The sequence below is a fragment of the Taudactylus pleione genome, unplaced genomic scaffold (assembly GCF_031769625.1).
Source record: "Taudactylus pleione unplaced genomic scaffold, aTauple2 ptg000017l, whole genome shotgun sequence".
NCBI classification, from domain to species: domain Eukaryota; kingdom Metazoa; phylum Chordata; class Amphibia; order Anura; family Myobatrachidae; genus Taudactylus; species Taudactylus pleione.
Genome location: NW_028284419.1, coordinates 15789851 through 15803368, shown reverse-complemented (window position 1 = coordinate 15803368; position 13518 = coordinate 15789851). Strand labels below are relative to the sequence as shown.

General features: G+C 44.8%; 1 protein-coding gene across 1 annotated transcript in view; it reads left to right on the top strand.

The window, feature by feature from the left end:
• The window catches only part of LOC148540826 (uncharacterized), a 634690-nt gene that overhangs the window by 55852 nt on the left and 565320 nt on the right, over positions 1-13518 (top strand). The window contains exon 2 of the mRNA XM_088481958.1: positions 9868-9986. Coding sequence (XP_088338084.1) covers positions 9868-9986 — 119 coding nt within the window. The remainder of the gene's footprint in view (positions 1-9867; positions 9987-13518) is intronic.

The following is a 13518-nucleotide window of genomic DNA, read 5'->3' as shown; positions in this document are numbered from 1 at the left end:
CAAAGATATAGGAACCGAAAACATTTCCATTTGCTCAATGTAATGGTGCTATGTGATGCCTCCCTCCGGATCCTCTCCCTGAATGCCAAATTTCCAGGCTGCAGCCATGATGCGTACATGATCCAGCATTCAGGGATTTGGCCAAAATTAAGCACACTGCAAGCTGGGGAGGCGTGGCTTCTTGGTAAGTATAAATCAAGGATGTAGCTATAGTAATAGTGTCAACATGTTTTCATGGTCAATTTATGTATCTTTTGGTGTTCCATTTCCATCAGGTGACAGTGGATATCCTTGCACACCCTGGCTGCTGACTCCTTATTTGAATCCCACACCAGGGCCCCAAACTCTATATAATGCCGTGTTTACTGCCACCAGGCAGGTGGTGGAGTGCTGTATCGGCCTTTTAAAGGGCCGGTTCCGGTCTCTCCATCACTCTGGTGGTGCCCTCATGTACTCGCCGGATATGGTTTTTCACATTGTGGTCCTATGTGGGATTTTACACAACATTGCAATAAGGAGTCGAGTACTCATGCAGCCAGAGGATGCCTTGCCCGAGGATGCCCTCCCCGGAGGAAGGTGTTGTGATGCTGTCGGGGGGGGGCCAGACGCGAATCTGTTGTTTCTCGATTTTTTAGGTAATAATTTTTACAATTAGTTTGTTTTTTACACTTCGAGCAAATGTATTTTAAGGTGTACCTAATTTTTGGTTTTCTTTTTCTTCCACCAAAATCCAGACACTTTCCAAAACTGCAAAAGTAATGGAACCCATTGGCAATACCCTGTACTGTTTTGGGACAACTAACAAATTTGGACCGGATATACCCCAACATGTTTAGTTAATTTGCCTTTTCTTTTATTATGTTGTATTTTTCACTCAAAATTGTCTGTGTGTTTTTTACTATTGTTGTTTATGTCTGAGTAAGCCAGATATTTTATTTGGAAAAACCCTGTGGACATTTTTTATGTGTGATTCTGTGATTAAATGCTTTTTACGAGTAAAAGCATGTTGGCAACACGTTTGTTAGTTAATAAAATTGTTTCCTAAAAAAAAATGGTTGTTGTTATTTTTTTTAGGAAAGCCATTTTGATGTGGATAATGTACGCCAAACCCAAACAAAACTTTTCAACAACATTACTGCAAATTTTCTTAAGGTTTACCAAAACATTTTTGAATTTGTTACACTATGGAAAGGCACCCAGCTTTGTTCACAAAGTATTTTAAATGCTGAATTACACCCTTTAATTTGTTTAAAAAATAGAGGACAAATGTTTTTGCAACAAAAACTTTAATGTAAGATAATAATTTTGAAAATCGACAAAGATTATAAACAGAAACAAAAATTGTTCCAAACTCCCCACAATACGTTGGAGGCAGCAGTAGGCCTCCAATAAATGGCCACTTGATGATCTCAACTCCTCCCTAATTTGCACCAGGATGTGGGTTAGATCTGTGGTCATAAACAATTTTTTTTAGTTTTTAAATTTATGAAAAATTACCAACATTTGAACATTACACATTAGCCAATGTCCCAAAAAGTGGTTAAACACAATGATGTTAGGGTGTGTTTGAAAGTTTCATCCACACAACATAATTAATATGTTGATACTTTTATGGTGTAAAAACCATTGGAAACCCTAACTATGTGGCATAAGCCAAAAACCTCTATGATGCTGTAAAAAATAATGGGAGGTGTATTCTTAAGTCATGATGGCCATATCCTTAAAACACAATGCACATATTCACTTCTAGAATGTTCTTGATAATCCAAAAAGACAATGTGTTTGTTTGCTATGGCAAACATCACTTTTCCTAATGAAGTTACATCTTAGTACATTTTACACACAGTGTACACAACATTAACAAGGGTAGTCTGGTTCCTAACACCTTGCCAAGTTCTGTGACATGTTTGTTTTAAATATAAAATACTTTTCCAAATGTAATCATTTTTTACAAAAAAATTTTGAAAACCCAAAAGGCATAAATTTTTGGGCTCCCCAAAACAAAAATAGGCCCAGGCACAAAACATAAGCTCGAAATTTTGAATAACAGAATTACTGCACAGTGATTTTGACACCCATACTGAAATTAAACAAAAAAAAAACAACGCCCAAAAATGTTTACAAAAAATGGATAACGACAACACCAAAGACAAAAAAACAAACAAACAAAAAAAACACATACCATCAGACTGTTGAAGCAAAACCCCCGATGTAGATGGTGCAGGAGATGGTGTTGGAGATGGGGAGTAATTTGGAGTTGGGTGAATGTTGGGGGGTGAAATGGAATGGCAAAGATCAAAGGGAGGGGATATTTGGGATGTGGACTCGGCCACGGGAGTGGATATTTGGGATGAGTGGGCAGGGGAGGGAGGAATACTCAGAGGATTGGAAGAGGGAGGGAGGGTTACTGGGGGAGTATGGTGGTGGGGAGGGAGGGCTGGGTTGAGCGGATGGGGAAGGTGAGGGTGAGGGCTGCAGGTTGGGACCTGCATTTCCTCCAATTCTGCGTGCCCTTCTCTGTCTCCATGTTTCTAAAATTTAAAGATATTAAAAAAAAAAACAAAGTTTAGTTTTCTATTTCGGCTACACAATACAAGTATACTTTACACATTCAGGACAATAGGGACAACATACAGGAGGGTTTTTTAACATTAACTAAAAGATTTTAAAAGGAACATACATTTTTAACAGTCCAATAATTATTACATTTATACAAATGCATACTTACGTCTGCGTAGTCGCGCCTGCAAATTCCGCAAAAGGACAGGCGACCGGCGGCGCAGGTCTGACCAGCGCCTCTCTAATTGCGCTATATTGCGCCTGTATCCCGCACTTCTTAGGGCTCGCCTCACCTCCGCATAGGCCGCCTGCTTTAAGCGGTTGGAAATGGGCGGCTGTGCGGTCGTAATCCGCATGATCTGGACGAGAATCAATAATTCTCTCCTGGTAAAGGCTGCGGCTCTCATGATGGCAATGGCCGAATTTTCAGAAAACATGAAATATACATGGGCTAAAAAAAAGATGATTGGCTAAAATATTTACTCAGTTTCCCAAAAAAAACACTATTGGCCAATCCTTTAATCATGTGCCCCAAAAAATAAGGTCAGATTTGATTGGCTAAAACACGCAGTGTGCAATTGCAAACATAAGAGTGCAAATGAGCCTAACGCAAAATGCACATGCATTTTTAAAGTTAACACAATTAGCAAAAGTACATTCACAGATAATAAACCTTACTTTGTTTTTTAAATTGTGTGAAAAAAAAGAGAACGGAGAAAACACCCACGAAATGAACAATAAAGTTTATTGACACATGATAAAAAACTCGTTTTAAAGAACAGCAAGAGTTAAACACTTAATTAGATAATTGTCATCAAGCTAATAACAAGCTGATCGATAGTCCATGTAAACATGGCATGTGACCATCAAAACAGCACATACGGCCGCAAACATCAGAACATAATTAGCATACAGCGACTCACAGCGCCTGACTACGATTGACTCATTCGTTCGTTCAGATCAGTCGGTAGCTAGAGGAGGTGCAGTGCTAACGAATGGGAGTCACTTTGTTTGCGATCGCCCTGCCGTACAATCGGATTTTGTGGTCGTTGGCCGTATGACCATGCGGCCGCTACGACCGACTCTGAATGATGTCCTTTGTCTTTTACCTGTACATATATTTAATTTTTATTATACAGGAACTAACAGGACCCTGCGCTAGTATAAAAACATGTATTTGTGAGATGGCAGAAAAAGAATATTGTCAGGGCTCGATCATAAATAAATATAAATTTTTAATCTGATATCACTGTTATAACAATTAGTTAAGAACATTGCACATTATGTATTTAAAACATCGTTAAATCTCCAATAGTTGTTCATCAATCAACTGAAATGAATTATAAATATATAGTCTCAATGGGACTCTTACATCCTTTTGCCGATGGAATGTCCAGACTTAATAACCTGATTCCGTCCACTTATATATGCTGTGTAAAATTCACAAGTGCCAGGTACTGTATAATGACAAAGTTAGTCGTATATGCAGCCAAATGATTACTCACTCCAAAATAAAGTCTCTGTCCCGAGAGGGTGACCAGTTATAAATGACCCGGTAATAGGCAGAATCAAGAGTGATGCTCACCCCATGAAAATATCAGACTTGGTGGGGTTGTGACACAGCTTGGCTGGACGCAGCCTCAGGTATACAGATTAGAGCCAACCGTCAGTAGGTTTCAACAGTGTTTAATAGCAGCGTGTCTGGAATCGTACTGCTGAATAAATAAGTCATGAGTGTCCTAGGCAATCGGACATCAGCGCATAGACGTCTTAACCACAAAGGTGACAACTGGGGGATACCACTGACTCCTCTCGCCCCTAAAGCTAGCAGGGGCTTTCTCATTCAACAGTACAATTCCCAGCGATATGCCAACTGAAACTTAAGGCATTTGGAGGTGCGGATCTCCTTTTATCAGCACTGAAGTTCTCCACGGACGGGCTTTGAGTTTGCACACCACGCTAGTCAGAATCGTCCACTGAGCCAGACTTTAAGGGGTAAATTTACTAAAGTGAGCGTTTTTAGAAGTGGAGTTGTTGCCGTTGGCAACTAATCGGATTCTAGGTATTATCTTCTAGAAAGTGCTAGATAAATGTTAAGTAGCATCTGATTGGTTGCTATGGGCAACATCTCCACTTCTAAAAACTCTCACTTTAGTAAATATACCCCTAAGAGTGGTAAATGTTTGTGGATATATACTCATTGACTTACTATATGCACTTTGGGGCTGATTCTGAGTTGGTAGTAAAAAAAAAACATGTTGCACTGCAGGTGGTGCAGGTATAAAATGTGCAGAGCAATTTAGGGAGTCTATGTATCAAGCCATTTTTTTACATAAAATCATGCAGAAACTGCACAAGCAGGGCCGCTATCAGGGGGGGACTGCCGGGACTCTAGTACCGGGGCCGGAGAGAGAGGTGGCCCGGCAGAGAGCGACGAGATATGTATCAGGCGGCGGCAGGCAGGGAGAAAGATCATCTCATCAGCGCAGTGACATATCAAATATGGACTGGAGCCGGCCGCGAGCTGTGATTGGCTCACGGAACGGGAGCCAAGCAGGAACAGCTGCTCCTGATCAGCCAATCAGGAGCGACCGCTCCTGATTGGCTGATCAGGAGCTGCTGCTCTTGATTGGCTGCCGTTCCGTGAGATAATCACAGCTCGCTCCCGGCTCCAGTCCATGGTTGATATGTGACAGTCCGCCCGATGCATTCCTCGTCGCTGCCAGCCGGGCCACCTTCTCTCAGGACAGGTAAGGGCAGGTAAGGTAAGAACAGGTAAGCAGGTTTGCTGATCCTGCCCTGTGGGGGTTCTCTTGTCCAGCCAGCCTTCCCTGCACTGTTGCCCCCCAGTTCAGCCAGCCAGCCTTTCCTGCTCCCCCCCAGTTCAGCCAGTCTGCCTTCCCTGCCCCCCCCTTAGTCCAGACAGCCTGCCTTCCCTGCCCCCCCTTAGTCCAGCCAGCCTTCCCTGCTCCCCCAGTCCAGCAAGCCTGCCTTCCCTGCTCCCCCCAGTCCAGCCAGCCTGCCTTCCTTGCCCCCCCCTTAGTCCAGACAGCCTGCCTTCCCTGCCCCCCCCTTAGTCCAGCCAGCCTTCCCTACGCCTCCCCAGTCCAGCCAGCCTTCCCTATGCCCCCCCAGTCCAGCCAGTCTGCCTTCTCTGCCGTGCCCCTCCCTCAGTCCAGCCAGTCTTCCCTGCACCCCCTCAGTCCAGCCAGCCTATCTTCCCTTCCCAGTCCAGCCAGCCTTCCTTGCGCCTTCCCCCATGTCCAGCCTGCCTGTCTGTCATCTCTGCCCCTCCCCTACTGCTCTTTGCCCCCCCTAGTCCAAACAACCTTCCTTGCCCTTTGCTACCCCAGTTCACCATTTCCAGAGCAGTGTCCCCCCTTGTCCAGTCTACCCTGCCCTGTTCCACCCCCCACCACCATGCCTAGCCATCCCTGGCTTACGCACTAATTTAGGCAGCACCCCTGATATAGCTTCACCCACGTTATCCACAACTCCGACAAACTCTGCCCTATACCCAGGAGGGGCAGGGCCCTGCCTCTTTTGTTAGTACTGTGCCCCAGAATTTCTGATGGCAGACCTGTGCACAAGTGTCGGTTTCCGTCGGAGAGGTCTTTCACTTCAGTGGAAGACTTCTCTGAAATGCCGGGGATATAACTCGCAGGGACATCGGTTACCGCAACCGCTGTCCCTGCGAGATCCCAGTAGCACATAGCCAGGATATTTTAATTAAAAATGAAAATATTCTCAGCGAGGTTGGACTGTTAAAAATCGCGGCAGTACCGCAAATATTAATACAGGTTGACTCTCCCATATTCAAAATGCTTGGGACCAGAAGTATTTTGGATATCTGATTTTTCCATATTTTAGAATATTTGTATACCATAATGAGATTTCTAGGGGATGAGACCCAAGTTTAAACACAGAATACATTTGTTTCATATACACCTTATAACACCGCCTGCAGGTAATTTTATACAATATTTTTAATAATTTTGTTCATCAAACAAAGTTTGTGTACATACATGAATTTCATTTATGTTTCATATACATCTTTTATAAAACCAACCTTAAGGTAATTTTATACAATATTTTTAATAAATTTGTGCCTTAAACAAAGTTTTTGTGTACATTGAACCATCAGAAAGCAAAGGTGTCACAATCTGTTGTGCTCGAAAAATTCTGTATTTCGAATATTCCGCATTTCGGAATATTTGGATATGGGAGACTCAACCTGAACATAGGCCCCTTAGATTCGGGAGCAGGGCCGGCAACATAAATCTTGGGGCCCGTTACATAGATATTTCTGGGTCCCCCTTCAACACAACCCACACACCCCTCCCAATACATGTATCTAATTGCATCTACATATATAGCAGGCCTGGCCAACCTGTGGCTCTCCAGCTGTGAAACTACAAGTCCCAGCATGCCAACAGCTGGAGAGCCACAGGTTGGCCAGGCCTGATATATAACATAGGCATTAGCTGGCACTCCTTGATATACAACATTTTTCTACACCGGGGCCACTTGCGTGTGCAATAGGTAGGTCAAGGTGGCACTTTTGGGACTTTGGAGCTCTTGCTAGATGCGTTCGCTCGCTCATTGCGTATGCAAATCCAGCGCACACCCAGCAAGGCAGTCGATCGCACTCCATTAGCACGTCCACTATGTCTTGGCGTGCGATCACTGTGTATGCAGATGCCCACCAGCCATTCATAAAATGCCCACTTGCGCACGTCATCTCCTGGAAGTGCATGAAAACATTGGTACATCGTGCACCATCGGATGCGATCGCAGCGCTTGAGGTTGACTATACCCTGCCGCAAGCACTGCAATCACTTCAGTGTGTAATCCCACCAAGTGACGTGTACTATGACGAGGTCTTTTAATTATGCACGCCTCTGAAACGGCGTTGCAACACTCAGGCACGCCTGCATTCGCACCTCCACTCCCCCGTTAGTAGTGATCTGCCCGTCACTACCCACAAATGGCCTCTTCTGTCACTCATTCTGCTGGTCTGTTTATGCTCTGCAAGCGAACGCTTCCCGATCTCTCACTGTGGTTCTCGCACGCGCGATGCATACGCATGCGCAGATCGCAACTATCGGTCAGCTACGAGCATTCACATCATAGCGAGAAGGTCTGAATGAGCTCCTTTATACGAAGAAGATAAACAAAACCCAAAAGTGGTAAAGTTCCACTTTTCAGTCCTACCGGACTGAAACGGGACGTTATATGTATCGAATATAATGAATCTATATATACAGTTAGTTCAAGGCAGCACTGTCGGGACATATAAAATCCCAAGAGTGCCGCCTTGAACTAATTGTATATATAGATAGATCGATATATTAGATACATATAATATATGATTTTATAATGCCCCCTTGAAAAGAAAAAACTTTTGCAGCGCCCCCATCCCTTATAATACCCATTATTACACCCCTTAGATAGTGTGGCTATATTGTTTATATATCAATGGCAAGTAATGTAACTGGCATAAACCAGGAAAGAAAATGTAGTGCTATGGATTGTTTGAGGGAGGGGAGCCCCAAATCGGTATCTTACTTAGGGCCCCATGAGGTCTAAATCCGCCTCTGCTTAAATGGGTCACTTTTCTGTCATTTCTGCTCGCTAGCTCAGGGGGCTGTATACAGAAATGTCAGCGCCGACGGATGTACGTGCCCGAACGGAGCAACAATTGAATTTCGTTGGACGCCATCTAGTGGCCGCCGGAACGCAAAAATCTTGAATTCCCCCATAGAGGTGAGAAGCAGTGTTAGGCTGTATATCGATATATGTAAAAGGCGATCTATGTATAAAGCCTTACACACACTATTGGTCTCTGCCCGATACACAGAGAGGCCACATAACAATACAATACAATATAATCTCACACACCATGGCCCCATATGCAGTGCGGGGTGAGGACTGATCAGACTGGATGCAGTCAATATCCAGACCGCGGGGATTCCGGCGGACAGAATTCCAGCGCTGGAAACCCGACACCAGATTGAATCCCGGTGCCAGCATCCTGACCGCCGGAATCCTGTAGTGGGGTTAGGGGGAGGGTTAGGTTTAGGGTGCGGGGAGGGAAAGGTTAGTTCAGGCACCAGGGAGGGAGGGTTACGGTAGGGAGAGGAATAGGACAGGCGTATTTATAATGGGTGCAGGGTGTGCATTGCACAAGGGCCCCTCGGTCCAGGGGGCGGGGGGAGGGGGGGCCTCACCGCACCTGTATTCTGCTCACTTCCTAGTGAAGTGAGCAGGACGGGGAGATTATAAGGGGAACTTTCGGGTCTGTACGCAGAGCTAAAATGAAGCAACTCAAGTCGTTTACTCCTGCCTTCTCCTCACGGACCGCGAAACAAGGCATTTTGGTGAAATGATGTGGAGAACCCACCCTGAAAAGCTGTCCGGTACATCCTCTCTCCGGGCTGCTCCCAAAGAGGGGATAGTTAAAGTGGGTAGGCATGGTCTTCAGTCTCTGAACTTTTAAATTCATTCCACTGTCCAGCAGCCTTTTCCCCTTGACCAGTCTTACCAGAAGTCAATGGAGATTGCCACTGTGGCAGAACTAGGGAAAGGTGGGTATGCTCAATAGTACCTCTCTGCCAAATATTACTTTACCATTTCCACAAGCTAATATGCTGGTTTTAGAGACCCTATGGTTCACAATGTAGTGTGTTAACTGTCACCTTTCCCGGCCAGTATAATTCATTAATACTTTATTGCTTAATATTGGGGATAGTTTTCATTGCAGGGCTAAGCGGCTCCATTGGAGTTTTTTTGCCCTTCCCGAGCCCTCCTTATAGGGCCGTTAAGCTGTCCTTGCTGAGCTAGCCAAATAAACCTGTTATGTTTTTAGTCACCCCAAAAGAGCACATTTGTAAACATTATCCATATACAAAGCTGAAATTTGAAGTTGAAAACCCTATTCAGAATTTTTTCAACCACTTTTTAGGGCAGTATTTCCAACAATAGAAAGAATATATAAAGGATTAGCAAGTCTGAACTTTTTACTTACTGTAAATGGAGATTTTCAGTATTGTGTTTTTATGAGATTAAAACCATATTTTCCTAACAGCTTGTTTTCATACCCTTTTAAACGCATTGTGTGCACTAACTTGCTCAGCTGTATCTATTTAATACAAGCAGATCAGGAACTTAACTGTATGTTTTTAATTCCAGGTTGTGGCATTTCTCAATTTGAAGAGAACGTTTTAATTACTTTAATGAAAACCAAATGGTTAAACTTTAATAAGAAACAGATGATTTTGAGCGTTTTCTCTCCTTTCTGTTAAACAGAAAAAGAATGTTTTATCTGTCGTGAAGAACAGCAAAAAGGCCAAGAAGAGCTGCAAAACTTCTGTGACTGCAAAGATTTAGCTGTGCACAGCCGATGCTTGATGACCTGGATACAAAATGTGAGTCAATGCCCTCTAAGGTCCTCTTCATGTTTGTGATTTGTCATGTTTCACTACTACTGCTACTTTTTCTGATTTTAATGTTTTGTGTATGCAAATTTCCTATGGGTTAGTAACTTTTCACCTATTAGTGTAGGATTTTTTTTTTCCTTTTTTTATACAATTTATTTGTTTTCTAATGGAAATTTCTGTGGTTTGGGTTGTAATAATAAAAATAACTGCATGCAGAGTTTGATTTTCATTAAACAGAAATAAATGACCCCTCTCTCCCTATGCCTTTAAGTTGAATGGTTCAATGAAATACTGTATGTTTTTTAGTTTGCATTTGAGTGTTATTGCTAAAGAGTACAATATTTTTACTTCCAGCTGAGAGTCTGGGGGAGATTTAATAAAGCTTGAAGAGAGATTAAAATTGGAGATAAATAGCACCAACCAATCAGCTCCTAACTGTCACTTTACAGGCTATTTGAAAAATGACAGTTAGGAGCTGATTGGTTGGTGCTATTTATCTCCGATTTTGTCTCTCTCCAAGCTTTATTAAATCTTCCCCTGTGTGCTTGTACAGTCAGAACTGTTCGTGTGCAGGGTCAGAATGGCCCACGGGTACAGTGGAAAATCCCCAGTGGGTCACCCTGCTTCAGTGCCCCACCCCTTCCTCTGTCAGGTTTCAAAATGTGCCCTTGAATTATACATTGTTACCCTATTAGAGGGTCCATTACATGAACTGTAATGGCTGGCCAAGTCTATGTAGCGGCTGGTCGCACCCCCTGCAGTGACTGGGCACACCCCTTACACAAGAGCCCATACAACCGCTTTCTCCTAGTGTTCTGTGGCTCTAAGTACAGTATGGCTCCATATGTCTCAATTGTCCAAGTATCCTTCATCTTTTCTACTAGAAATCTTAAAAAAAAAAAAAAAAAAGTTTATTAAGGCATAATTCAGAATATTGAAGCAATCAAATTAAAATGAATACATTCCTATATCTGTTGTACCTTTTGGGATCTAATTTTTTTTTTTTTACTTTTTTTAAATGTCACTGTAGTGAGGGCTCTAACTACAGTAGGTCTAGTATTGTGAATGGTCTAGTACAGTGGTTCTCAAACTCTGTCCTCAGGACCCCACACAGGTCACGTTTTCCAGGTCACCCAGAAGATGCACAGGTGCATTCATTACTCACTGACACATTTTAAAAGGTCCACAGGTAGAGCTAATTATTTAACTTGTGATTCTGTGAGGATATCTGGAAAACGTACTTTTTGGGGTCCTGAGGACCGAGTTTGAGAACCTGTGGTCTAGTGCACCAACTTGCAATGTATAAAGAAGGAGATGAGTACAGCTAATGCAATGGGCCGCTGATACTATCTATCCACATAGAAAAGATTCCTGTCCTTTGACTCATTTTGTGTTCCGTGATGGAATTTATGTAGTAATTGTGTAAGGTCCAGTGGCAGAGTTTTCCTAGGGGCTGTAGGGCTGAAGCCCGTAGTAAATCCACCACAGCTCAGCGGGAGCCAGGAGAGCAGGAACGTGCCGCCAGGAACGTGGCAAGCATGGGGGTGGGATAGAGTGAAGGGAGGGGAGGGGACAATGCGTTGCAGACCATGATGTAGCCCAGCATATGCCCAGTCCCTTTTACTATGTATAATAGTAAATGTAGAAAAAACACACCTACAAAATTGAAAGTGTAAGAATTTTTGTCTAACTGTAGCCCTATTCCTGTGGACATGTTTTAAAATATTGGTAAATGAATTGCTAAAGCTGTAATAATAATGCTGCAGTAACTGAAATAATTAAAATAAGCTACTCTTGTGTGTGATATACTGTAGGTACTGGTCTGTAGAGACAAATAACCCCTCAATCTATTTGTCAGCCCACCTCTGAACGCACAATGAATAAAAAGTTCAATTTTTAGTTTGAAGTGAATTCAGCCTATCCTACACATTGCTCGTAAAATTGGTTAATTTCATATTATTTTGAATGTATCTGTTTCCTCTAGTGGTATATATTGTATTTTACCCCAGAATACTATGAAAAGTGTAGCACCTATCGGGGAAGGAGATGTATCAAAGCTTAGAAAGAGATAAAGTACCAACCAATCAGCATCTACTGTAACTGCCATTTCTACTTCAGGGTCCATAGGGTATCCACAGGATACCTTGGGGTATAGGTGTGACGTCAGTCGCAGGGCACCAAAGAGTTAAGCTTTCAGCCTCCCAGGATGCACTAGGTCCCCCTCCTATACCCCGCCCCCGGGCCAAGGCACCTCAGTTTAGTTTGGTGCCCGGCCGGAGTCGGGTGCACCTGTTGGAGTGGGGGCTAGAAGAGCCCCTGAAGCTTATTCTTCATGCAGCTGTGGCTGCACAACTGGATGTACAGCATGGACAGTCAGTCCTGACGTCCATGCTGTCTTCCCTACACCCCGCCGGTACCAGAACGCCGGTACTGATCCGGGGATGCTGGTGGGCGTCTGGGGTCACAGCTAGCGGTGACCCCAGATGCTCCGGACCATGGCCGGATTCAAGGGGGACAGAGGTAAGCAGCGGGGTCCCGCGGTGGGTCCCCGCTGATCACATGGTCCTAAGTCCCCAGGCAGGGGGCTCCCTGGGGACTGGCTGCAGCGTGGAGCCAGGCGACCAACCTGCGCTTCCACTACCCCCGGGGACAGCGGACCGCAGCAGAGCGGTAGCGCTGCGGCGTCCCAGGGGTTAAATGCATGCCAGGGGAGCGCGCCTTCCCTGTCTCACAGCCGGCGCCTCCCCCGCTGCACACAGCCCTCTCTGCATGCTGCCGACTGGTCCTGTGGCAGCGCTCCTCCCCCAGGCCAGCCTCCTCTCTGCTCCTCGGCGGCCATCTTCTCCAGAACGCATGGTGAACGCTGCTGGAAGCGCTGGAAGGAAGCATCGTGGTCTGGGTCCCCCCGCATACCTCTCCTCCGCTGTGGCTCAGGTCTGTGTATGCAGCGCTGTGTCCTACCAGGCCCTGTGTCTGTGTAGTTGAGTGATCAGCGCTGTTAGTGCAGGAATTGTTATTTCTCTGCATTGTATGTGACTGTGCTAGCGCTGCTGCCTGTAATCTTTTCTTCATCTAAACTGTCAGCTTTATTACTGTCCCTGTTCTTTCTGCTAAAGCCCTTGCGGTGCGGTGCTGCAGGGTGGTCTCTCGCCTATTTAATACTTAATTGGTGAGAGAGGTCACATACGTGGTGCCATCATGTCTGAAAGTGATTTTCCCCTCCGGCTACAGTGTACCACGTGCAAAGTACCGTTAGCGGAGGGGGAGGGTAGCGCGGAGGGCCTTTGCCGGCAGTGTTTGTCCATGGCGCGGCCTATTACGGTTACAGCACCGGTACAGGAGCCGCCCTGGGCTTGTTTCGCTCAGGCGTTAACAGCTTTAGTGGGCCAGTTAGGTCCGCAGCCCGCGTTTACTCCGATGGGTTTGTCCCAGCAGTCTGTGGTGTCGTCACCCATGCAGGGGTTCCCACGACAATTGATGGTACCCCACAGTCTCCCTATTTCCCCGCTCCCGGGTTCTC